The 27,857-nt window shown below is 39.8% G+C and overlaps 1 protein-coding gene and 1 pseudogene across 7 annotated transcripts in view; one reads left to right on the top strand and one right to left on the bottom strand.

The window, feature by feature from the left end:
- Positions 1-252: 252 nt before the first annotated feature.
- On the bottom strand, positions 253-621 carry LOC123800707 (prefoldin subunit 1 pseudogene; annotated as a pseudogene).
- Positions 622-6,393: 5,772 nt separating this feature from the next.
- Positions 6,394-27,857, top strand: part of FERMT2 (FERM domain containing kindlin 2) — an 87,745-nt gene continuing 66,281 nt past the window's right edge. For 3 of the 7 annotated variants that reach the window (XM_045810572.2, XM_045810571.2, XM_045810573.2), the window contains exons 1-2: positions 6,395-6,547; positions 6,949-7,114. In XM_045810572.2, the coding sequence (XP_045666528.1) occupies positions 6,958-7,114 (157 nt within the window). In that variant the 5' untranslated portion in view covers positions 6,395-6,547; positions 6,949-6,957. Of the gene's footprint in view, positions 6,548-6,948; positions 7,115-19,652; positions 19,779-27,857 lie in introns of those variants that run through there. The other 4 variants (XM_045810569.2, XM_045810570.2, XM_045810574.2 and 1 more) reach the window with 3 other exon arrangements.

The raw sequence follows: 27,857 nt of genomic DNA on the forward strand, positions 1-27,857 counted from the left end.
TCCCATCTTCCTGGGAGTTGTTGACTCACCCCCCGGGGAGAAGAGTGTTCTGGGCAGGGGTGGCAGACAGAGCCAGGATAAAAAATACAGGGTTGGGATCTGAGAGGGGAACAGGGTGAAGTAGAAAACGTAGGGTTACCAGATCATCCAAATAAGAAGTCCATCAGGGCAGAAGAGAGGATGTATCCCCACATAGACCCCTCTCCCCTTGCCAGGAATGGGAGGGGACAGGAAGCTTCTGCTTGAGATTTCCTACTGTGCCCTTCCTTCCATCAGCATCTCCCCGCTGTTGTCCTCAGCTTCCTTCACGCTCTGCTCCAGGTAGGATTTTTTCTGTTCCAATTCTTTAATTTTTTCTTCTGCTATTTTCTGTTTCTCTAACAGTTGATTGTGAATTACCTCCTTGGACTGAAGAATAAACATTCTTCCTACACCTTCATAACATGTTAGTCTCATCTACCAAAGTCATCTCTGTGTCTGTAAGATGTGCATGCTTTTTCATTCTGTTTAGCTGTTCAATCTGTATGTCTGCAAGCTTCACCTTCTGTTGAGTGTCGGTAATTTTGGCTTGAAGCTCTGTGAAGGCCTTCTTCAACTCCAGATCCACGGGAGCCGCCATCTTGGTTCCGAGTATTTCTTTTTTAAAACGTCCCCCTGTTCCCCTTGCTCCCTGACATCAGCTCCTCCCTACTTCCATCTCCCAGTTCAGTAACTCCACTGTTCTTCCTGCCTGGTCACCCAAACATAAAAACTTTGAGGCATGTATGACCTTCTTTTTTCCGACCTAGGTTTTAATGCCGGTTGTCTGCCCATTAAATAAGGATAATCATAAACACTCAGGGCTGTTGTGAGGAACATTTAAAGTATTCTGCATAGCACTTAGAACATCAAAAATGCTCGAAAGCTTTTGATAATAACTCTTTTGAAATTCCCTCCCTCCCCCAATCCCTATTACTTACCTTACCTGTCTTCCACCCCCCAATCCCTATTACTTTTCTTACATCAAAGCTACAAGCAGATTCCAAACCAACCTTCTGGATTCTAGTCCCTAGCTTTTCCAATCCATCATGCATATTTTTACTGGATGAATCTTACTTGAACGTTGCTTTTATGGTATCATTACCACGTACCACCATTTAATGGTGGTACCATTTAATGGCTCACCATTTTCTGTCTTAGAATCTAAACTTCTGTCCTACCTACGCTGGCCTCACTCCATGCCCACTCTTCCCCAGGGCATCTCCTTGGCATTTCTTCCTTTCTTCTCCATGGCGGTGAGCATGCGTGCTCACTTCTGCCTTGTGATTCCACATGCTTCTCCTCTCGATAGGCCTAACTCCATCCTTCCGATCCAGTTAGAGTTAGCTTCCTCATAAAGAGGTTCCATGACTTCCCTGATGACCTTCTTTCAGAGGTTAGGTTATCATAGTCCTCATAGTGGGTTTGTACTTCACGATTTAGATGTTAGAGTGATAGTTTTTCTCCCTTCGGACTTTTTTTAATGAATCATTTCTTTAAATACTTGTACACAAATATCAATGCTAGGCAAAAGATGGAAACAACCCAATTGTTCATTTATCACTTGAAAAACATTTGGGAGGTTTCCATCTTTTGGCTAGTATTAATATTTGTGTACAAGTATTTGTGTAGATATATGTTTTCAATTCTCTTGGTATATATCTAAGAGTACAACTGCTGGGTTTTATGGTAGCTCTATATTTAATTTTTTCAGGAACTGCCAAATTGTTTTTCAAAACAGCTCACCTACTTTGCATTCCCACCAGCAATGTATGAGGGCTGCAATTTCTCCACATCCTAGGCAACACTTGTTATTGTCTCTTTTTTATTATCTCATGCTAGTGGATATGAAGTGCTATCTCTTTGTGGTCTTGATTTGCATTTCCTTGACGCCTAATGATGTTGAGCATTTTATCAGGTACTGATTGACCATTTGCATGTCTTCTTTGGAGAACTGCCTATTCAGATTATTTACTCATCTTAATTGAGTTATTTGTCTTATTGTTGATTTATAATAGCTCTTTATATATTCTAAATATAAGTCCCTTAAATGATACATGATTTACAAATATTTTTTCCCATTCTGCTTCACATTTTTCATGCTGTCTTTTGAAATTCAGGTATTTTTTATTTTGATAAAATCCAATTTAGTTTTTCTTTTGTTGCTTTTGCTTTGATGTCTTATCTAAGAAGCTATTGCCTAATCCAGGGTTACAAAGGTTTACTCCTATGTTTTCTTCTGAGAATTTTATAGTTGAGATCTTAAATTTAGTTCTGTGATCCATTTCAAATTAATTTTTGTATACAGTGTAGGGTAGGGAACTAATTTATTCTTTTTGCATGTGGATATCCTTTGTGATGTTTTAAATATAAGCCTCCTACATTAGATAGATGTTCCTTTAAGACCTTGTGACGTGTTAAACATCGACATGTCTGTCTCAGTGCCCTGCACCGTACTAAGCACACAATTAGCTACCTCGTTTGTGTGAGCCTATGTGTGAACCCTTCACATTTTTGTCAAGGACAGAATATCTCACAAGATGACATGATGTTCAAAATTAAATCAAAGAAAAAATGTTTTTAAAGTATCCCGTAGCATGGTTTCCTGTGGAAAATTTTCTATACTCTGGAGCGGTAAATACAAGCAGTGCATTTCTTTCTCCTTGAAGTAGATTTCATTGCTATCCCAGAGTCCTTCTCTAGGTCTGTGTTGAAACATCCCCACCCCCAGCAAATCTCCCCTGTTTCTAGGTTTGCCAGTCCTTTTCTTGCTGTTTGCAGTGACTACCACTTCTATAAAAACAGTGGCCCCTGCAACTTTCCTTCCCATTCTTAGTTCACACTCCATGTCCCTTGATTTCTACCTCCTTAGTAGCTTTCCCAGTATGTTCCATTTTTGGCAATCCCTGGGACAAAGAATTCTGCTCACCTGGTATTTGACAGGAAGAATTCATTACATTTCATCTCGCTGGCCTCATGTGGCAGTTTTAAGTGCATTTTTAGCCACCCGTACATAGTCACACTCACACAAGCCTCTTATTTTTTCCTATCACCCAGCATCTCTTTCTTTCAAACCCAGTGGGTATATTTTGTATTAACTTTTTAGAAATATAAAAGCGCAGTTTAGGTAGGCTCAGAGAAAAAGCTGAAGCCAACCTGTGGATTACCCAGCCCAAGGGCTGCATTTGACGGCAGATCTGTGAGGTATCATTTGGTCTAAATCTAAGACCAGTGCTTGGTACCTTATTTGGATATTACTGCTTTCAGTGCTTGGGCTGTTCTTCCAAACACTGGAGTTCTCGGCTACTTTTCAGCATGATGTCAGTACCACAAGTATTGCATTGTCTTAGAGGTTCTAGTGGGGGATTTCAGATAAGATTCCACATCTGAATACACTGGAAAACATTAGGTAGAAGTAAACATTTAAGAAATGCACTTGAAAGCCTCACTTGATAAACTAAGGAAAAAAAAAACCCAGTTTCAGCGATTGGAGTCTGACTCCTCTTTCATCTTCAAAACAAGCGCCAGCTTGAAATCCTCAAAAAGAAGGCCCGAAGGGACCAGCTGCACCCATCCTAATCTAATTATTCCTCCAGTGGTACTTAACAGAGGGTCACTGCCTTCCTGCGCTCTATACTGCTCAAACATAAACTGCTGATTTTCTAAAGATAGCAAAGTCTCTTGTCATGCTATAACTAAGCTATTTCAAATGTTAAGAAATGGGGGTGTTATTTACAATATTAACCACCCTCCTCTGTCACTAAATGTAGGGAACATTCACAGAAGTGCTCGGTAGTCAGAGCAGTAGGCCCTGTGGTGGGAGGTTTTTCAGAAGTACTCACTGGAACGTGAGAAAAGAACTGTGGAAACTGAGTGTTAAAAGGGTTTCTGAGACATGACAGTTAGCTTCGACAAGTTTGTCTGAAGGAAAGGGAAAATTCAGAAAGGACAAGGATATTTTTGGTTCTATAGAGGCATATTTGAGAAGCAGTAGTTATTCAGAACTTACTGGAACACTTGCAAAGTTCATTAAGGTACAATGCTTATTCCTGGTCCCATTTTAAATCTGTCCTTCCCTTTCCCACCTCCTCCTGCCCCTAATTTTGTGCCATTTATAATGTATGCTATCTCATAGCCTATGCATCCTTATACATTGCCACAAATCTTTTTGAGATAAGATGTGGAAATAACAAACACATAAACTTTAAAAGCCAAGATTTCCCTAGTAATGAGATTTCTCCCTGACCTACTGTTTCTTTGACATTTGTATTGATTTGGTACCAGCATGTTTTCCATTTCCTTTGTTTCAAGCTATTTGTAAATTTGGGGGCAATGCAAAGAATTTAAGTCCCTCCTCTCAAAGAAGTCATGTTTTATTTGGGGGATATTAAGAAATCAAAGGAAACCCCTGAAAATCCTGCCAAGGAATCCGGTAAGCTTCTCCATCAGCTGTGTCCGTCATTGTGAATGTAAAGGCATGCATAGAGAAATTGAGATGCTGGATGAATTTTAAGGTGGTGATAGATAAGTCCTGAATGCAAAGCTTTGGAGTTTGTAGAAAATGAAGAAGAAATAAATCTCCCATGATCTCAACACCCAGACAGCTTCTTATCATTTTGGTTTATTTCCTTCCAGTCTTTTTTCTCTGAATATTTGAGGATCAGCTTGTGATGTTACTGGCACACGTACAGTTTTGAACAGCTTTTTACCCTAACAAGCAATTCCCTGTTCTATTAAGACCATTTTCGTATATATTTTCAGCACCATAATTTACACAAATATTCCCTCCTCTCTGGACGTTCATACTGTTTCCAAGAGAACTATCTGGAACGTCCATGAGTAGAAGTAATTGGAGAGTGGAGAGACGAGACTTGAGGCATCAGTTTCGCCATGATGACTAGCTGAAAATACTGTAGCGGTTTTCCCTATTTTTTGTGCCAGACCTCTGGCATCTGAATTTCGCTGCTTTCTTTCACTATTTTATGGGTCCCACCCCTTTCTTGAAGCCTCTAACCTCGTTTCCCAACTGCGTTGATGAACTAAGGGTTATTTGCCCAGTAGGTTCCTTTTCAAAGTAATTGACACAGTTCAAGACGAGACTTTAAAAACTGGGGTCTTTTATGAGACCGGAGATATCTGAGTCTTTATGGCCTAAACTTTTTAAGTCATGCCTTTGCCAGCGAGGCGGGTTCCCTGGCTAGCTGTTTCTGAATTGAGTGCAACAGTAAATGGGTGAAGAGGAAATGAAGCGGGAAACAGGAGGACCATTTTCTATCCCTAGTCAGTCTCAACAGGTAGAGTTCTTTAGTTCTTCTACCTGCTGGCACCATTCCAGAGCGATTAAAATTCTTTCAAGGTGTGGCTGAGGGTGGGGTAGAGGATGTTTAGCCACCGAAAAGGCTTAGTAGACTGTTAGTTCTAAGTTGCATGTAAAAATAACAAAAAGACAAAGAACTGGAGCGGATGGAGAAACAGTTTCTGAGTAAAACTCATTGTACTGCGTTTTCCCCCCTCAAACAAGAGCATCGTAGGGCGTATTTAACTCGCTTCTGGTTGGAGCTTCCGAACGGGTTAAGAGCGCAAGCAAACTCTTGGGAGTCCAGTAGGAGTTGCTGGTTGTGCCGGACATTGCTTGCAAAGCAGTTTTTGTGGTTCACCTCCCTCTGGGCTTTCTCATTCTTTTGTGGGATGTTCACGGAGCTGGCCTGGGCATTTACTTTTTAAAGTTTTTACGTCCCAAACCCCTCTCTCCAGCTCCCGGAGTGTGGCACCTCTTCCCGCCCCGAGACTTCTGGACTTGCTCCAGGCGTGGGGAGGGGGCGGGGGACTTTGTTCCCCGAAAACGACCTTGCCCTGGATATTTCCTGTGGCCGCTTCTCACGGACAAGCCCCCTACTCCCGCTGGAAGCACAGATACCCACCGCCACGCGCTCCGCCAAAGTCGGAGACCAGAGCGCCGGACGCAGCGCCCCGCCGCCCACCCGCTCCCCTCCTCAGAGGGCAGTCCGCCCTCCCCTCGCTCCCCCTCCTCAGGTCCCGCCGACGAGAGCCCGGATGTTGGATTCAATCCCTACGCCCGGTCCTTCATTTCCATAAAAGGGCAGCGGCTCGGCGGGGCTGAGATTGCTGCGCCGCGGGCGCCCCCCGCCTCCCCCGCGCAGCTCCCACCCCCGCCGCCCCGCCCCCAGCCCGGGAGCGCGCGCGGCCCCGAGCCCGCAGCGCGGCCGCGGGGGACAGTGAGGGACGTGGGTGCGGCGGCCCGACCCGCTCCGGGCTGCTCGGCGGGGCGGAGGAGGAGGGAGCAGGCGCGCCCTGCCAGAGCCGGACTCCGACTGAGGGGGCGGGGAGAGAGGGGTGGAGCGCTGGGAGAGAGGCGAGGGGCCGCGACGACAGGACTCCATTAGTCGCTCCAGCCGGGCGGCAGCGCTTCGCCGGCTGAGGAGGGGGCCCCGCCGCCGCCGCCCCGCGAGCCGCCGCCCCCGCGCCTGTTGCCGCGCGAACCCCCGGCCGGGAGCGCGAGGAGCCTGCGGTGAGGGCGGCTGGGACCTGAGGGGGAGCGCGGGCGGGGAGGAGGAATGTGAAGCCCGCGGGCGGCGTCTCCCCGGGCCGGGTGCGGTCTGCAGGCCGGCAGGTGAAGCCCGCCGCGGTCCGCTAGGCGAGGGCAGCTAGGCTGGGGCCGCGCGGGGCGGACGGGCGGCGCCGTGTCCGCCGAGGGCTGCCGCGGGCGGGAGTGCTGGGCGGCCGCCGGGAAGGGCGCGGGACGCAGAATGCCGCCCGCAGTCCCGCCCTGCCGCTGCTCTCCCGAGTTCGTGCGGAAACCCTCGGGTCCTCCACCTTCTCCCGCTCCGCGGCCGACTCTGCGAATTCGGTGGGATTTGCCTTCCTTTGCGGGAGTGACGCTTACGAGAGCCATTTCCTCCGTGCTCGCAGGAAGGAGCCATGGCTCTGGACGGGATAAGGATGCCAGATGGCTGCTACGCGGATGGGACGTGGGAACTGAGTGTTCATGTGACGGACCTGAACCGCGATGTCACCCTAAGAGTGACCGGGGAGGTGCACATTGGAGGGGTGATGCTCAAATTGGTGGAAAAACTTGGTGAGTAGCATCCCAGCCGCGTCCAGTTAACGACCTCCAGACTCAGGCGGCGGCTGGGGGCGGGGGCGGGGGGGGGGTCGGCTTACGGCTGGGGGAGGGGTGGGTTTTGGAAATCTTGCTTGGCATCCCGCAAATACTTTTTAAAATTGTGAGATCTTTCAGTGTTTAAGCAAAAATACTTTTTCATCTTTGTATCTTGTTTTGGGTTGTTACTGTTTGAAATTTTCTTAATGTGATTCCAGCCTTTCAGTTAATAAACTTAATTGTGTAGTTACTGGCGAGAGCGCCGTATTTCTTTACATTCAGCGACTTCAAGTGAGAAGAAATGAGAAAAGTGCGCGGTTGTGCGGAGAGGGGTAAATTACAGGGCTTGTGGTTATCAGTTACTTATCTTCAGTGTACCTGAATGTTGGCGACATCTGGTATTGAGGATGATGCAAAAAAAATTTTAAGTATAAATTGTACCGGAAAATGTGCAAGTTCTGGCTCCAGTAGGAAGGTTCTGTAGCTGTACTAGTACGTGATGGAGTGTGTTAAAATGTTCCAGTCATCCACTCTAGCGAGGGGTGGGGCAGTGTTTGACTATCTGTAGTCTGTGCTTATTTAAAGCTATTTCGAGTGTTCAGTTGTATATTAAGCTCATGAAAGAATTTTGTGCTAAAAAGGCATAATTAAACTAAATCGAGATTCATAGTATTTGCTTGGGTACAAATACATACTGCATTGATTTACAACTGACTCCGTTTTAAATAATAGGGTAACCAACAATATGGACTGTAAGAAAATTCTGCAGTACATATTTTGGTTGTGATGCATTAGATAATTTTCAGCTTTAAGAATCAACTAAAATGATTTTATAGATGATTTTATCATCTATACTCAGAGGTCTGTCTTCCTGAGCTTAACATGCCTTTTTTATGTCGTGCAGTTCTGGTAAGGTGATGTGTGGCACTGCCTTTTTTTTTTTTTTTTTTTGTCTTTTTGAGACACAGGAGTCATTCTTGAAGCCACTCTGGAAAAGTAGAGAAGTGTTTATTTATCAGGAAACGTATTTCTTAACCAAGGGATTGTTGTATACCTACCATATAAATCTGTGGAACTAGTGCCCCAGTGGCATTTGCAAAATAAGGCAGAATTCATTTAGGTGGATCTTTGTATGTCTACAGGATGTTTAATTATTGAAGGACCAAAAAGAAGCTCCTTACAAGGTAGATTCTTCCTTAGGGCTGTGCATTGTTTGGCTCTCATGGAGACTTGGCCCAGGAAAGCAAGCCCCCCGGGTAGTCCTTTGAAAATGAGATTTTGCTGTTATTGTTAATCCAATTAACTGTTGGTGAACATTGTTCTTATCTGATTTGACTACATCAATCACTGTTGCAAAGTATCTGTGAATCTTTTTTGTCCAGCCTTAGTGTGGGATGATTTAAGGAAGAAAATAACATAATTTTTTATTATGTTTTCAGAGGAAACAAGCATTTGCATCAGAAGTTGCTTGTATAAGATAAACGGACCTTATTAATACACTGGTTTCAATAAGAGATATTTCTTATTGTGAAAAAGGAGCTGTTGAAGGTGACTGAGACAACTTAACAGTTCTTGAAAGGCAGTCTTTATCTGATGAATAAGTAATGACTTCTATATTTATGTTGCATTGATTAGCTGCTTATTACAGAATCACAGGCATAAGTAGAAATATAGAGAATAAACTATTTGCAGACAGAACTGATGTTAATTTTAAGTGACTATAATCTGAATCTTTAATGTTGAAATATTTTTAATTTTTTATGCAGTGAAAAGAAGCCCAACAAGCTGTGTACGTGGAAACCTTGCATTTTTCTTGAACTGAACCAGTACTGATCTCTCATATTTTGACTTCCAAGTAGAAAGTACTTTTCATCATTATTCTGACTTACCTCTTCGGTACAAGTAGAGCTAAATGATTTTTTGCTTCTGGTTTTAGAATTAGATACCTAGAATGGTAAGCTATTTTGTTACCTATTGGTAAGTGAAAAGAGGAGAAATTCAGTAGGGCAGCATTTAAAGTTTACACCTGTTTAGTCAAATTAGAAAGGAACTTTATAATTCTTGAGAGTTGCCTAAAACTGCTGTGGCATGCCTTTTGAAACATTGAGTTGTGTCACTGAAGGTGTTGAAGGGTGGGCTGGGTGGCTGTCAGCAGCTACAGCAGATCAGAGCGGCTTGCAGGATCTACATGACTAGAGGTGGAGATGGCAGAGGGTCTTGTGTCTCGGGATTGCAGAGCACGGTTGGACAATAGGCAGAACCTGGCTACTATGGCCTTGGAACAGTTATGGTACCGTGGAACAGAAGGTATCACAGCTTTCACCAACATCTTTAGACTCCTCTTGTCCTGATCAGAATCTGTATGAAAACCAAAAGCATTAAGTTTTAAGGCTTTCTTCCTATGTAATCAGTGATAACAATTATTTCCCGGGGAATTGATAGATTCTATGGTGACTCCTCCCTTCAAGATTGTGTTAAAATTTTTTATGTGGGGCTGGCTCAGTCGGAAAAGTGTATGACTCTTGATCTCAGGGTGGTCAGTTCAGAGTTCCACATTGGGTGTAGAGATTAAATAAATATTTAAAAAATAAAATGAAATTTTGTATGTATGTGCATATATGGAATTTTTTGAGAAGAGGCTTTATAGCATTCATTAGATTATCAAAGAGGTGTGTGATTTAAAAAAAAAAAAAAAGTTATGACACAACCCTTGGGTTTGACCCCTGAAGGTCAGCCTTAACCGTGAAGGTATAGTGGTCAGCTCAGACTTAGGCACTTTAAGCAAGCTAAAAAAGTCAATAATGCTTTCTTAGTGTGCGTCAGCAACGTTATTATATTTAGTTAGACATTTTAAAAAAATTATGTTTGTTTATTTGTCAGAGAGAGAGAGAGAGAGACCGCACAAGCAGGGGGAGTGGCAGGCAGAGGGAGAAGCAGGCTTTCCCCTGAGCAAGAAGCTTGTTGTGGAACGCGATCCCAGAATCCTGGGATCATGACCTGAGCCAAAGGCAGACACTTAACCGACTGAGCCACTCAGGCGTCGCTAGTTAGAATTTTGTAAAGAATTTATGCACTTCAGTTAAGGTCATTAAATCATGATTCTTTGATTCATGACTTTAATTCAAAGATCTGAAAGGCCTCCTTTAAATCTTAGGGTAAAATTCATATGTCATTCTGCACTAACTTTCTTTTTTTAAAGATTTTATTTATTTATCTGACAGAGATAGAGACAGCCAGCGAGAGAGGGAACACAAGCAGGGGGAGTGGGAGAGGAAGAAGCAGGCTCATAGCAGAGAAGCCTGATGTGGGGCTCGATCCCATAACGCCGGGATCACGCCCTGAGCCGAAGGCAGACTCTTAACCGCTGTGCCACTCAGGCGCCCCCTGCATCTGTGCTTTAGTTTAGGGTGGTATTAGACAAATTATCTCAAGATTGGTCCCCTCAATGTTTATACCTCATTCTAAAAATGAAAAGTTGTTATTTTCACCTTTTTATTTTTTAAAAATCCAGGTTGAAAGCTTGAAATCGAACTTGAAAAATTTATTGTAGTTTTTGTTAAAAATAATTTTCAAACCTGTATAGTGTTTTTAATTTAATTTTTTTAGTGTGTTTTTTAATTTCAAAGTAAACAGTTAATATATAAAACATCAGGGATATAGATAAAAATAAGACATCAGAATAAAATTATAAACTAATTGTATTCAAAAACAAATTTTGTAAGGAAAAGGCCCAATTTTATGGGATTCCCTTATGTTCTAGAGATCTAGAAATATTAAAACTGTTCTTCTACTTACTAGTATTCAGAACTTAGTATCAGAGATTCTAAATGCCAAAGAGATGCTTTGTTTCACTGCATTTTGAGCTTTATAAATGTCTTTTCTGAACTTTTTCTTTTCTGAACTTCTGTGTACAATTAAATATTACCTTTCTGTAGAAATTCATACTAGTTAGAGGACAAGGGATTTATTGTTACATGGAGACTCATCGGAGTCTCCAGCCAGCAGCTCTATGAGCTTGGAGGGAGGAATAGACTGATTTCTGAGTTTCTTTTCACACTGATTCTATGAGTGGGAGGAACATAGAAGTTGGGTTAGATCAAGTTAAATAATAATCCAGAGAAAAAAGTACAGATTGGGGGATTCAGGAGTAACTAAAAAGAAAGGTATGGAGTTGACCTAGAGAGTTTAAGGAATGTTTCTGAATGTAGCCTTTATAAATAAGTCCTCCTTGCATTGAAGAGTGTTATGTTCTTGCTGTAAAAAATGAAATAGAGTACATTTATGTTGAAATTGTATGTTCAGATGGAGTTAGGTTGTGAAGTTGGCACACATGACAAAAAAAGTAGATTTTAGTTAAAATAACCCCTAAAAATCCCTTAAAGTGTTCGTGAATTATGTTATACATTCATTCCATCTCCCAGAAGTGCAAAATAGCTAGTTTTTCCTCCAGAAACTTTAAAAATAAATTTCTTTAGTTGAGCACCAGATGAAGAGGTTGGCTTGCATTAGGGGATTTGTTGCACAAAAATACTTTAAATACTAGGAATGAAGCTTGGCAAGATGAACACAGGGAGAAAAGCATGTGTAACTGGACAGCTCCCTTCTCCTAGTTGTGCTTGTGCTCCTTGGGGAAGGCATGTTTATTTAGTGCAGTGGTGTCTATGCTAGTGAAATCCTGTTTTTTTTCCCTGAGGGCTATGGTTGAATTCATTGAAGTATCTACATGGTGCAAATTCACAGCACTTATTTTGAAATATATTAAGATTATAAAAACATTTTTTTTAATCTTTTGGAATGGGATGGGAGAAAAATTCAGTGGTAAAATCATATATATTAAAATGTGTTGAATTTAGTTAAGTATGTACTCTCATAGCAGATTTACTCTGTTTAAAATACTATTAATGATCCATAAGAACTGGACATTGGATTTTTTCTGCTCTTAGCAAATACTAAGCTTCTTAAAAATAGGGGACGATATGTAAATTTTACTAAAATTCTCATAGCACTAAAAAAGTACGATATATTATGGATATATTATGTGTGGTTTGCTGTCATGTTTTGTAACCTATTTTTAAAAAATCAACAAATAACTGATTGCAACTAGCATTAACTTATTTATACAGGCACTTAAAAGGATATCTTTTTTTAATTCAATTTTTTTTTTTTAGATTTTTTTTTTTTTTTTTTTAATTGACAGCACAAAGCTAGGGGAGTGGCAGGCAGAGGGAGGAGGAGAAGCAGGCTCCCCGCTGAGCAGGGAGCCCAATGTGGGGGTTGATCCCAGGGACTGGAGCCGAAGGCAGTTGCTTAACAGACGGAGCCACCCAGGCGTCCCTTTTATTCATTTTCTTAAAAAAAGATCTTGTTGGAGATGTCTAATAGTTATTGGAGAAAATTGAAAGAAAATGAATGTTTTTTATCTTCAGTTCTATTTTTTGAAATTTCAGTCTTATAAATTCGGTAATAAAAGTAACCATGAAGGGCGCTTGGGTGGCTCAGTTGGTTAAGCATCTGCCTTCAGCTCAGATCATGAACCCAGGGTCCTCAGATGGAGCCCCACATTGGATGGAGCCCCACATCGGGCTCCCTGCTCATGCTTTCTCTCTCCCTCTCTCAAATAAATAAAATCTTTAAAAAAAAAAAAAAGTAACTGTGAGCACTGTATAATCTTCACCTAGGTCACCAGTTAGCATTTTGCCATTTGATTTCTCTGTACACACATTGTTTTTGAACAACTATCAGTAAGTTGCAGACATCATAACCCTTCTTCCCTGAATACTTAAAATATTTTACCTAAGAACAAGGACTTTCTCTTACATATTACATTACAGTTATCAAATTCAGGAAGTTAAACATTGATTCAATAGTATTGTCTAATATACATCTTTGTTCAAATTTGCCACTTGTTCAAATAACGGCCTTTGGTTTTTTTCCATCCAGGATACCATTCCACATTTAGTTGTCACTAAACTGTTCTTTACTCAGTCTCCTTTAATATACGCAATGGCTACCAAATATTGCTAATATTTTTAGATATTGTTAGGTATAGCTTTCCCACAATGTTGTCTGTCTTCAGACTAGTAGATGCTAATGGATACACAGAATAATGCGAAACCGCATTCTGGCCCTGACACTTAACTGGCTTGTGTGATCTTTGGACAACTAATCTAACCTGAGTGGGTTTTGACATCCACAAAATGGAAATTAAAAACAGCTCCAACACATTTTCTGATAGGTCTTGGTGAGAATTAAAAGAGGTAATATGTGTAAAAATGCATTTATAAACTATTAGTGATATTACAAATGAGAATGGCTGTTTTCTCCGTGGCATTGAGAGTCCCTGTGTATACTGAACTGGGGGGGAAAAATGAACTGCTTTTAAAAGGAGTTAAAATGTAATCTAAACTGTTTAATAGGTTCTGGCTTTGAAAGTAGAGAATTATACTCAGGAGGAGTTTAGTTTGGGACTGCTTTGTGTTCTCACCGCCTAAACAACAAGAAGAATAGTTACATTCCACCCTTCTTCTCACTTCCAAACACACACCTACCTCTTTAATATAATAAAAACCATTTAACTGCTGTTTTCACTAGATTTCTGAAGTCGAATGGACGAATAAGTTGAAAAATTTACAACCACGAAGGGTTCAGTGGTAAATTAATTCTTGATAAGAGTGATTTTTTTTTTTTTTTTTTTTTTTTTTAGTTATAACAAAGAATGACATAAAATTGTTTCTTGGGACATGAAAACATTGAGCCCATTTAGAAACTAATGAAAGTGGTTTCAGAAAAAAGTAAATGGATGCAGTATTTTTATTTAATTATTTTACTGAAATAAAAATTAATGCTAGTACCATGGTATGTTACAAAATGGTATATATGCCCAGTGTGAGTTAAATGAATACTCTAAAGGAATATTTTAAAATAATTTTTAATTGAGATATGATGTTCTATACTTGGATTTGTGGTTACAAATTCATATCCATTATAGTTTGTTTGCAACAAATTATTTGCATAATTTTTTATCAGTTTTTTTTCTTAATACCTAGCTTACTAAGATACAATTTATATATATTAATATTCATCCTTCATAGTATAATGTGCTGAGTTTTAACAAATGTATGTCATCATTGTTAAACTACCGTAATTAAGGGGTGTCTGGGTGGCTCAGTTGTTTAAGTGTCTGCCTTTGACTCAGGTCACGATCCTGTGGTTCTGAGATCCAGCCCCGCATCAGGCTCCCTGCTCAGCGGAGTCTGCTTATCCCTCTCGCCCTGCTGCTCCTCCTGCTTGTGCTCTCTCTGTCAAATAAATAAATAAAATCTTTAAAAAATAAACTACCATAATTAAGATACAGAACTTACCCAGCACTCCACGAAGTTTGCTTGTGTTCCTTTATAATCAGTCCATGCCCTTAACCCCAGCTCCTGAAAAACACTGTTTACCTTTACTAGAATGTGCTATAAATGGAACCATAGAGAATGTAGCTTTCATTCTGGTTTCTTTCACTTAGCGTAATATAGTTTAGTTAGAAAAAAAAATTTTTAGCATAATACATTTAGATTGATCTGTGTATCGTGAGTGTAAAAGTAGACTTTTGTGTTGCTGTGTAGTCATTGTATGGATGTGTACCAGGTTTGTCCATTCCCCAGTTGAAGGGCAGTTGTGGTGTTTCCAGCTTGGAGAGATTATGAATAGGGCTGCTATAAACATTTGCATGAATATATATTTTCATTTCTCTTGGGTAACTACTGAGGAGTGGGATGCCTGGATAGTATCCTAAGTATATGCTTAACTTTATAAGAAACTGTCAGTTTTTCCAAAGTGGCCACATTATTTTGCATGCCTGTCAGTATTGTATGAGAACTGAAAAAATGAGAGTTCCAGTTGCTCTGGGCCCTTCCCCAACATTGGTATTTTCAGGTCTTTTTAAAGTATTTTTGTTTAATTTTAGTCTAATAAGTATGTAGGGATGGGCGCCTGGGTGGCACAGCGGTTAAGCGTGTGCCTTCGGCTCAGGGCGTGATCCCGGCGTTATGGGATCGAGCCCCACATCAGGCTCCTCTGCTATGAGCCTGCTTCTTCCTCTCCCACTCCCCCTGCTTGTGTTCCCTCTCTCGCTGGCTGTCTCTGTCTCTGTCAAATAAATAAATAAAAATTAAAAAAAAAAAAAGTATGTAGGGATATCTCATGATTTTAATTCACATTTTCTTTTCTTTTTTTTTTTTTTTTTAAAGATTTTATTTATTTATTCGACAAGATAGAGACAGCCAGCGAGAGAGGGAACACAAGCAGGGGGAGTGGGAGAGGAAGAAGCAGGCTCATAGCGGAGGAGCCTGATGTGGGGCTCGATCCCATAACGCTGGGATCACGCCCTGAGCTGAAGGCAGACGCTTAACTCTGTGCCACCCAGGCGCCCCTTAATTCACATTTTCTTAATGACTAATGATGGGGAGCTTTTCACATATGTATATGACATTTGTATATCCTTTTAGTGAAATGTCTTCATACCTTTTACCCGTTTTTTTTTTCTTTCCTGCCCCCACCTCTTTTGCCTGTTTTTGTTTTAAATTGTGTTGTTTTCTTACTGAGTTTTGGGTATTCTTCATATATATTTTAGATAGAAGTCCTTTATTAGATACGTGTTTTGCACTACTTCCTTCCAGGCTATAGCTTGTCATTTCATTTTCTTAACATAGTATATTTCAAAGAGCAGAAGTTCTTAATTTTGATGAAGTCCATTTTACCAATTTTTTTCTTCTCTGGATTGAGCTTTTTAAGATTGTCATATGTAAGAAATCTGCTTAATCTGAGATGTCCAATGAAAACCAATTTGTTATTTATCTACTAGAAAACTTAGATTTTTAGAACTTCGGTCATAAATATTGACTATAGTGAAGCTTCTTTGAATAATCAAAAGTTTCAGGGTTTATTTTATTTAATTTTTAAAAATTTTATTCATTTATTTGAGAGAGTGACAGAGATAGGGACAGAGAGCACAAGCCTGGAGGAGAGGGAGAAGCAGGCTCCCCCTGAGCAGGGAGCCTGAGTACCCCAGGATCATGACCTGGTAAAATGTTTGAAATCTGTATCTTCTGGTATTTTCTCTCCGTTTCAGTAATTCTTCTAAGTGAATTAGGATAAATAAAAGAAGATAAACAGTAAATGATGAGGTTTACATTCAGATTTTCTTTCATGATTCATGGTTTTTTCTTGTGATGTTTTTTTTTTCCTTCATGACTCATGTTTTTGGACTCGAATATCTACTATCTAGTTTAGTTGTATAAGGACCAGCCACCTTCAGTATTTCCTTGAACAACCTGTATACAATTTTCAGTGTTAGGAAGCTGATAACCTCCAGCTCAGGGGAGGTGAAATCTGCTTTAGAATCTGTAATGAATCTTTTCTTAAATATTTATCTTATTTTTATATTACGCTGTAACTAAAAACGATATCAGGTATTTTAAAAATTATAATTTCAAAGCATCGGTGTAATGATGATTTAGATATCTTTTTCTTACTGGAACACTCAGGATTGTGAATAAAACACCAATAAAGTGCCAGCATTATTGATGATAGATGAAGGTGTCTGTTGGATAAGTGCCTCCCGGCTTAATATTCCTTAATGTAGTTCCTGAATTTCCTAACTTTTGAAATTAAAAATAACTTGGGAAAAAAGCAAATGATTGCTGTTACCAATTTACAGTTTCATGCAAGGTGTTGAATTCTGTTGTTGTGGTGGAGTGCTCTTGTTGGGAAGCATAGACTGGGGTGGAGGATAGCGTGTTGGTGTGACAGTCTGACTTTACTGTAGTCTAACTGTACAGCCTTGTGCTGGGTGACCTACCTGTCTGTGCCTCTGGTTGCTCAGCTGTAAAATAGGGATAATACTAGTAACTTTATCATAGGATTATTAAAGGTTTAAGCTAGTTAATAAATATGAAGTGTTTCAGAATAGCCTTTGTAAATGTAGTGATGATGATTGTATCCAGACTATTTTAGTGGTGTGTAAGTTTTTCCCTTTTACTGAACTAGAGAAATAATGCAGTTTTATAAAAGATTGAGAAAGTATCTAATAAAGATAAGCCAAATAGTACTAACTTATTCTCTACCATATTAGAAATGTATTTGGACCTTGTGCTACCTTGCATCTCTATAGGTAATACTGTAAACAAGTTAGGACAAGAATGTATTAGAAGTAGATTTTATGCTCCAGTGTATACAAAATTATAGGTAAACTGCTGCAGTGATGGTATTTCCAATAAATTTAAATTCTGGCTTAGGCAAATGCCTTCTTTAAAAGGTAAACTTTGTTAGTGTTTAAGAACTTAGTCTAAGACATTGCTACTTGTGGTTATATGTGACCTTGGAATTTATTTAATCTCTCTTACACCTTAGTTTAGTTACCTGTTTCTTGGAGTTAATGTAAGAACTAAGTAAGTTGTTAAAAGGATTAACAGAATCCCTGGTGATTAGTAGAATGCTTAGTAAGAGCTCAATAAAATGTTAACTTCAGTTATACTTCAAATACTATGTACACCTAAAATGTAAACTTGAATTTTAGATTGAAGCAATCTTTCTAATTTGTTTTCATTGTAGATTGAAGCAGCCTATCTAATTTGTTTTCATTGTATTTATGAAGTATTTAACCAGAAACCCCTTCTTATTTTCTTGCTTTTGTAAATTTTGTTGAATGGTTCTAAACTCTCTGAATACATTACCTGAAGCCAGACTGCCTGGGTTTGAACACTGGCTTCACTCCTTAGAAGCTCTGTGACCGTGTGCCAAATTACTTAACACTGCTGTGGCTTGGTTTCCTTACAAGTAAAATGGAGGTAATAATATACTTACTTTATGGGTTTGTTGTGAGGGTTAAATGAATGTATATGTGTAAAGTACTTAGAACAGTTCTTGGCACCTACGAAGTCCTAGTTGTTATAATTGTTATTTTATTGAGGATCCTGATGGACCTCTGGAATATCTCACTTCTAAGTATCTTACCTCATGGGTTTGAGGAATAAGTAAATGCCTTAAAGAACTCAGACTAGGAAAGAAACGCTTTAGAGTGAGATGGGACATTTGTGTGTAAACATTCCTGTATAAAAATAGTTCTGTACACTTACACTGTTTTTGGTAGGTTATATAGGTATATAGCAGGACACTTCTATGGGGATAGAAGAGGTACATGAACTTGACCTCATCAGGAGTTGCAGCAGCAAACATTTATGGAGGGCCAAGCATTATATTAGGTAATGGAGCATAGTCCCTGCTTAAAATGTGAGCAGCTTTCTAGTACCAGAATGAAAACAGAAGATTGCTTTGAGTTGATGGTCTGGGTGTGAAGTGCCAAAAAAGTGGTACAGGAAGGTGATGGAGATTTAGAAGAATGAGCAATGACTGGTCTTATTTGAAGAGGGCCAGGTTGAAAAGTTAGGAAGAAAGGCATTCCAGATTGCAATTGCACTGTTTATGGTGTATTGGATAATAGCTTGGAGAAGTAGAAAATAAGATTTTAGAGAGGAAAGATAAAAGTTCAGTATTGGAGGAGATGATATTCTTTTCGGTTATTCCTTCACTCACCCACTTAATATTTTAAATGAGAACCTACTAAATGCTAGACAGTGTACTATGAATGGGAGAGACAGGAAGTGAACAAAATTAACTCATTCCTTATTCTCATCTTACAGTCATAGGGATAAGATCATCTTTAAATATGTAATTGCTGTAATGTGGTATTATGATAATTGAAATAGTTACGGGAGTATCTCCTGGGGAATGTGACCTGGTATATAGGGAAGGATTTTTGGAGAAAATTGCTTTTAAGCTGAGAGTTGAAGGTGGAGTGGGAATTAGCCAGTCGCAGAGGCAGAGGATGTAGCCTGAGGGCGTGGGATGGAAGAACAGCAGGTTGGGAGAAAATGAGAAGCCCCAGCAGGAGAGGTAGATCGGGTGAGCGAGCAAGGGAGGGTGGCCCTTCCAGGAACTGAACAAAGTCTAATGAAGAGCAGTCCTGGGGAACCAGTGGCTTAAGAAATAAGCTTAAGAAACAAGTGCTTAAAGTACTTTATAAACCAGGTTTAAAGATTTAGCATTACATATACTAAGTGCTGTCAGATACCAGTAAAAGATTTTAAACAGGGAGAGACATGAGACTATTACAAATTTGAAGCTCATCAAGTATATCTAAGTCAGTAACAAGATAGAAGCAATAATAAGCCTCTTGGATTCCAAGAAATATTTATTTCAGTCGGCTATACGCCTGCCCTGTATTAAGATTTGTAAGTACTTTAGTACTGAGGTAAATTTAAAATGCCAAAGCCAATAAAATATTCTCCTAAATTACTTCTTTTTGAATTATAGTTAGTGCTTTTGATCACTTTTTTTTTTTTAGATTTATTTTAGTGAGAGCGTGCAAGAGCGTGCGTGCGCGGGTGGGGGGCAGGCAGAGGAAGAGGGAGAGAGAATCTGAAGCAGACTCCCCCAATGATTTCAGAGCCCAACATGGGATTCAGTCTCATGACCCTGAGATGAGACCTGAGCTGAAACCAAGAGTCAGACGCTCAACCAACTGCATCACCCAGGTGCCCTGATCACCTTTAAAAGACAAATCCTGTTAGTACTTCTGTGAGTCAAATACTATCTGGTGAGTTCAACCCCGTTGTTACTCTCTTAGAATTTGTCAGATGTTGGTATTTCATGGACGCCCCCGTCCAGTCTCCTAGGAACTAAGCCATGTTGAACCAAATTAGTAGTATGCCTTCAGGAATGGATAGAAAGTTATCCACCCTCTGGAAATGAATAATTAGCATACCTTCTATTTGTGGACATTCTGTAATTCCATGCATGGTTTATGTGATCTGATAAAGCTTCTCAGCTACTTTGGATTAGTATATTTTGTAGTATCAGATAACAAATTGAAATTGATAGACATTATTTTGGGCTTGTGAATAACTTCATAAGGGGATTTGTAAGCTTAATTGATTTAAGATTTGATTACTTATTTTTTAGAGAGGGCACATGCAAGCAGGGGGAGGAGCAGAAGGCAAGGGAGGGAGAAACTCAGACTCCGCACTGAGCATGGAGCTCATCATGGGGCATGATCTCACTACCCTGAGATCATGACCTGAGCTGAAATCAAGAGTGCATGCTCAACTGACTGAGCCACCCAAGCGCCCCAGTTCTGTTTTGATGAGCGAATTCCTAAATTTTCAGTCATTAGCTATATCAAAGATCTACCAGTTTGTCACTTTTTATCATTTTAGGTTCCAAATGTTTTCTGTAAGCAGTCAATCCATCTGCTTTAGACAGTCATTGAAGCCTTAATGTAAAATAATAATTTTTTAAATTTAAAATTGAATGGGGTACTTTAATTGAAATTTATGGCAGTTTGAATGATATATGTAAACTTTGAAGCAGTTTACAGCATCTGCTAACAGATTTAAAGCATTTTTTAAGGGTTTTTAATTTTTTTAAGAAGAATTTATTTATTTGAGAGAGAGAGAACAGAGGGAGAGGAAGAGGCAGACTCCCTGCTGAGCACAGATCCTGATGCGGGGCTCAATCCCAGGATCTTGAGATCATGACCTGAACCAAAGGCAGATGCTCAACCTACTGAGCCACCCAGGTGCCCCCAGGTTAAAAACATTTTTAAAAGAATATGACATACCAGATAGATTTTTGGAAACCATCAGTGCTTTGCACACTTTCAGTATACACATTTGAGTTATCATAGTTTAGTTACGTAGCATCAGTCATCCAACAATAGGATTTATATTCTAGTTACCGCCATACTTTATGAATAATTGCGTGAAGTGAAAACTTCTCATTTTTCAGTCTCTAGTTCATTATGTAAATAACAGGTGTGCATCATGACCAGTGACCAGTCATGTCACTTATTTCAGAGTCTGTCCATGATCTGTCAGTTGTGTATTTATTACACAGTTCATGCATAGAAAGTGTGTAAGCTGTGTTGCCTCTTTGTCTCCCGCTGATGTACTCATGAGCTGTTTTACAAAAATGGATCATTGAAAGAGGAAATTGGCCAACAAAGATAAATCTGCAGCAGAGAAACAAAAAGTGATAATACCGGAGGTGAAAATTGAATCCAACATAGATGGGGAGTTATAGAAGAAATAGCTCACCGAAGCTGTCGCCACTGGAGAGACTGGATATGCAGCCAGAAGGATTTAGTGAAGGCAGATTTATTGATGTGAGGAAAATGGTGTGACAAAAAGGATGAAGATGTCTCATAGAAAGTGACACCAGCAAAAAAATTGTGTTTTAAAGAAACCCTCAGAGAGATTTCATGACACTGAAAGTGCAAAGGATAAAATGGGAGTTGACCCAAACTTATAAGGAGTACAATTTGCCAAGGCATAAGCAAGCACTATTTAAACTACTCTTGATTAATTTTTACAAAGAACTGTAACACTCCTGAGTGTTTTTAATGTTTTAAATTACAGTGCACTTAATACCGATTTTTCTGTTTTTCATTTCCCTATATGCACTTAAAACCAATAGAGTTTTAATCTTTGACAAAAACTTTTGTCATGGAATAATTATAATTTTACATATTAAGATTTTTTCACATGTTTCCTGTACATTATACGTTTATTGGTTTAATTCTATGTGGCAGATCCTGGATTCTGTCTGTGAGATACAAAATGAATAAGCTCCAAGACCCTTAGTCTAAGTTATGTTAAAATATAACAAAGTGTAATGATTATTCAGAGTGCTAAGATGTACCTAACTGCTTCGACAGGAGGGTCAGTGAAGACTTGGAGTTGGTAATATTTGAGCTGGTTCTTATGTAGGATTTTATCGCCCTCTGAGTGGGAAAGAGGAAAGTATCCAGTCAGGGAGCTCTGAAACACTGCTGAGCAGGGAGCCTGAAGTGGGGGGGCTTCATCTCAGACCTGAGCAGATGCTTAAGTGACTGAGGCACCCTGGGATCCCACCAAATTTACATTTTAAAAGATAACTTAGTTTTGCAAAAATGCAGAATAGTTCAGGCAAGAGATGTTGAGGACAGGAAGTTAAGGCAGAGTGAAAGGAGAGGAAGGGACAAACTCAGCAGCTGCTTAAGAGGTAAATTGCAAGAGAAATTGGAGAGGAAGAAACTTCAGAGATTTAAAGGTTAAGCTAATATTTCTATGTGCATGATCTTAGTGTAGTGTTTCCTTAATTTGTTGGATGGGGGGGTGGAATGAGGGACAATTTCTGAGTTACGAAATATTTGCATGCTTCAGAACCAGTGGGTTGTTGTTTTTCTTTGTTTTGTTTTGTTTCCATTTTATTGATTAACAAAAGAATATGTCCACTAGGTTAGTGTTGGGACTTTGTTTAAGCAGTCTGTTTCTGGTTTTCATAGTTGTGGAAAATCAGGAATATTCTTTCTAGTATACTAGATGTATGATGACTATATTATAGAAACTTTAAGTCTTAGTTGACGGTGTTGTAGTGTATTGTAGATGCACTGCTGAGAATTCTGTTGTTAAAGGGTAGTTCTAGAAGGGGGGAGGGTCATCCTTCTAAAATAAGATTAAGAATGATTTAGACTCTTCAAGAATCTTAAGGAAGAGAGGAAATGACTTGGAAGGCATTCCAGTTATTTTTAGATGATAGAGTATTCATTTTATAATAATACAAGTCTAAAATATGAAAAGGAAAGTTGTTACATTATTTTTGTAGGGGCACCTGGGTGACTCAGTTAAGTGCCCAACTCTTCAGCTCAGGTCATGATCCTGGGTTGTGAGATTGAGCCCCAAGTTGGGCTCCACGCTGGGTGTGGAGCCCACTTAAGATTCTCTCTCTCCTCCTCTGCTTGCCCGCATTCCTCCCACCCCTGCCACTGCTCGTGCACTCTCTCTCAAAAGAAAAAAAAAAAAAAGAAAATTATTTTTCTATATTGTTTATTTGCAGTTTGTTGTGTTTTTCACTTGTTTTAAACTCATTTTAATTTTGCTTATTAGTATATGCATTCTTGAAATACTTAAATAGCTGCTAACAGTAACCATTTTGAGTTTTACGGCGTACTTCAAAGATAATTGCTGGTTTGGTTCCAGACCACTGCAGTAAAACAAATACTGCAAAAAGCAAGTCAAATGAATTTTTTTTGTTTCCTAGTGCATATAAAAGTTAATGTTTACACTACACTGTAGTCAAGTGTGCAGTAATAGCATTATGTCTAAAACAATATACATACCTTAATTTAAAAATACCTTTATTGCTAAAAATGCTAACCACCATCTGATCTTTCAGTAAGTCATGATCTTTTTTGCTGGTGGGGGGTCTTGCCTTAATGTTGATGGCTACTGACTTATCAGGGTAATGAGTGCTGAAGGTTGGAGTGGATGTGGCCACATTTATTTTTTTAAAGAAATTATTTAATAAAATAAGGCAACAATGAGGTTTATCTCAGTAATTGACCCTTCCTTTCATGAATGATTTCTCTGTAGCATGTAATGCTGTTTGATAGCATTTTATTCACAGTAGAACTTCTTTCAAAGTTGAAGTCTGTTCTCTCAGATCCTCCTGCTGTTTCATCAACTCAGCTTATGTTATGTCCTAAATACTTTGTTGTCATTTCGTCTTCACAGCATCTTCAGGAGTAAATTTCACCTCAAAAAACCGCTGTCTTTGCTCATGCATAAGAAACAGCTCCTCATCCATTCGGGTTTGTCTTGAGGCTGCAGCAACTCAGTCCCATCTTCAGGCTCCACTTCTAATTCTAGTTCTCTTGCTGTTTCCACCACATCTGTAGTTACTTCCTCCAATGAAGTCTTGAACCCCTCAAAGTCATCTCTGAGGGTTGGAATTCACTGATTCCAAACTCCTGTTTATGTGTATATATATATATATATATATATATATATATATATATTTTTTTTTTTTTTTTTTTAAAGATTTTATTTATTTATTTGACAGAGATAGAGACAGCCAGTGAGAGAGGGAACACAAGCAGGGGGAGCCTGATGTGGGGCTCGATCCCATAATGCCGGGATTACACCCTGAGCCGAAGGCAGATGCTTAACGACTGTGCCACCCAGGCGCCCCTGTTTATATTTTGACCTCTTCCCATGAATCAGGAATGTTCTTAATGGCATCCAGAATGGTGAATCCTCTCTAGAAGATTTTCAGTTTACCTTGCCCAGATCCATCAGCGGAATCACTATCCGTGGCAGCATTAGCCTTATGAAATGTATTTGTTAAATAATCAGGCTTGAGAGATGAATAATTAGGAGGTGACTCTTAATTCATGGGCCGCAGAATGGATGTTGTGTTAGCAGGCGTGAAAACAACATTAATCTCGTTGTACTTCTCTGTCAGAGCTCTTGGGTAACCAGGTACATTCTCAGTGAGCAGTAATACTTTGAAAGGAATCTTTCTTTCTGGGCAGTAGGTCTCAACAGTGGGCTTAAAATATTCATTAAACCATATTGTAACTAGATGTACTGTCATCCAGGGTTTGTTGTTCCATTTATAGAGTACAGGCAGAGTAGAGTTAGGGTAATTCTTAAGGGCCTTAGAGATTTTTGGAGTAGTCTGTGAGCATTGGCTTCCACTGAAAGTTACCAGCTGCATTAGCCCCTAACAAGAAAGTCAGCCTGTCCTTTGAAGCTTCGAAGCCAGACATTGACTTCTCTCTAGCTGTGGAAGTTTTAGAAGGCATCTTCTAATATAAGGCTGTTTTGTCTACGTTGAAAATTTGTTTACTGTAGCCACCTTCATTAATGATCTTGGTTGAATCTTCTTGGTAATTTGCTGCAGCTTCTACACCAGCACCTGCTGCTTTACTCTGTACTTTCATGTTATGGAGACGGCTTCTTTCCTTAAACCTCTTGAATCAGCCTCTGCTAGCCTCACACTCTTCTGCAGCTTCCTCACCTCTCTCAGCCTTCTTAGAATAGAAAATTTAGGGCCTTGCTCTGAATTAGGCTTTGGCTTATGGGAATGCTGCGGTTGGTTTGGTCTTCTATTAGGACCACTAAAACTTTCTTCATATCAGCAACAAAATTGTTTCGCTTTCTCATCATTCATTCCTGTGTTCACTGGAGTAGCACTTTTCTTTGAGGGACTTTTCCTCTGCATTACAAGTTGGCTGTATGTGCAAGAGGCCTAGCTTTCAGCCTATCTCAGCTTTCGATACTAGGCTTTTGATTTAAAGTGGGAGATGTGCAACTCTTCCTTTCACTTGAACATTTAGAGGCCATAATAGGGTTGTTAATTGGCCTGATTTCAGTATTGTCTCAGGGAATAGGGAGGCCTGAGGAGAGGGAAGGAGATGGAGGAATGGCCGGCCAGTAGAGCAGTCAGAACACATACCAGCCACATTTATCGACTAAGTTTGCTGTCATATGGGTATGGTTTGTGGTATCTCTATATAACGATACAATAGTAATAGCAGAGGTCACTGATCACATAACAAATATAATGAGAAAGTTTAAAATATTGCAAAATTTACCAAAATGTGACACAGAGACACAAAGTGAGCAAATGCTGTTGGAAAAATGACTCAGACTTGCTTGACACAGGGTTACCATAAACCTTCAGTCTGTAAAAAATGCAATTATCTCCAAAAAGCAGTAAAGGGAAGCACAATAAAATGAGATATGCCTATAGAAGATTAGCTTCTTGGTGATAAATTGGTAAATGTGTGGTAGGGGGTGGGGTCCATTTTATATCAATAAATTGATATTCCAGTATCTGGATAGTATTGAAACAAAGAAGTGGAATGGTTTGAATGACTTTCAACATAGCTCTTGGAGACCCAAATAAAATAGTCTCTCTGTTGACAAGGTCTCTCTGTGCTTGCCCGGCAGTGTTTATTTTGGGCAGAGCTGGATGAACATATATTTAGTCTGTGAATCCATTTTTTCATGCTGACCACCTGTTCAGTTGACGGATATTTGTGAAAACTGAATTCTGATCTCAGCCCTGCCCCTGAGGAACTGTGGGGGCTCAAGCACGTCACGAGCCCCACTGGACCTGGTTTCCTTATCTATAGGAAGAATTTCGATTGGGTTGATTTCTAAGGACATTTTCAGATCCCAGTTCACACAAGCTTTATAGCATCCCTGTGATACTGGGGGGGGTGTTGGGGGGAAGGCACAGACTAAGCAAGTTGCAGTAAGATCTGGTAAGGTCAGACTTTTAATGGAAGGTTTGTTGAAACTCTCACCAGAATATTACTGTCTGCTGCAGCCCTTTGCCTTTGAGATTTCTTGAAATTGGGGCACCTGGCTGGCTTAGTAGATGGAGCTTGCACCTCTTGATCTCAGGGTTGTGAGTTCAGGCCTCGAGTTGAAGCCTACTTTAAAAACAACAACAACAACAACAAAGATTTCTTGAAATCTGCATAATAGTGCTCTTACTGGTGTAGGTCACTTAGCTCTGAGGTAGGAAAGGCAGGTGCTAAGGAAGGGAAGGGAGGAAATACAGTCCTCATGGGAAGCGTATCTCACTTCTCATTGCTCCCTCTGGCAAGAGCTGGTGTTTCCACTTTATGGGTTTTTTTAAATTTGTTAAAAATATTTTATTTATTTGAGAGAGAGAGAGCATGAGATAGAGAGTGCAAGCTCATGTGCAGGGGGGAGGGGTAGAGGGAGAAGCAGGGAGCCCAGTGTGGGACTCATTCCCAGGACCCTGGGATCATGACCTGAGCTAAAGGCAGATGCTTCACCGAGTGAGCCACCCAGGTGCCCCAGATTTTAGTGCTTTTGTTGTTGTCCATTTAATTCTCAAGCTAGGAGCTTTCTAGCTTTCCTCTTCACCTTCAGCTGTCTTCTGTGATCTGTAGTGAATATCATTAAGACCTGTAATTATTAGACATGTTCCTCATATTTGGCTCCTTCTCTTCAGCTTCTGCCTTAGGTCAGGTCCTGCTACCAGAATATTGCAGTAAATTTCTTGCTGCCAGGCTCTTCCTTTTCCTGATTTATTCTTTGTAATCCCATCATAATTGTCTTCATTAAAAAATCGGATTTAGAGACTCCATTGTCTATGGGATAGTTCCTCTTAGCACATGTTGAAAGTCCCACATCTCTTAAGACCCAGGTAAAATACCACCTCTTCTTCAGAGCCTAATTCTACTCTTACATTAATGTCGGTTGCTTCTGTGCCATTTTTTTTTTAACCTTTTAGCTCATTTTACCTGTCTGTGTTCCTTACTTGAGCTGTGAGTGTCTCTCGAATGGGAGTTCTTACTAATTTTATATTCCCATGGCCTAGCTTAGTGTGGCAAATAGTCGGTGTTTGGAAAATGTCTATTAATTCATTTATTGATTATGCACCTGAAGAATAGTAGTCTTCATCCATTTTACTTCCTCTTTCCCTTTTTGAAGGTCTGAGTAACTAAAGAGACCAAAATAAGAAGGTACTTCTAAAATCAAGGGAGGGGGGTTTAAGCATCCTCACCTCTGAAATTAAAAGTTTGGGAGGAAGGAAACCTAAAGGGTGAGAGTAAGAAGTTCTTCAGGACAAGAGAAATGTGATTAAATAGTGAAATTAATATCTGATGTCCTTAAATTTCAATAAATGTTAGAGATAACATCAATAAGACATAATTTTCAAACTTATTTAAGCATTAATTTTACTTGTAGAGCCTGTCTTTATTTACATGGCAGTGACATCTCATTAGAAACCTTCGAAGAGTTGTGTGTTTGTTTCAGTGGTTGGAGAGGAAAGCAGAAAGTAAAGCTCTTCTACTGTCAGTAGCTTAGTA

This window comes from Ursus americanus, chromosome 26 (genome assembly GCF_024610735.1).
Source record: "Ursus americanus isolate L20-20 chromosome 26, mUrsAme1.1.p, whole genome shotgun sequence".
NCBI classification, from domain to species: Eukaryota; Metazoa; Chordata; class Mammalia; order Carnivora; family Ursidae; genus Ursus; species Ursus americanus.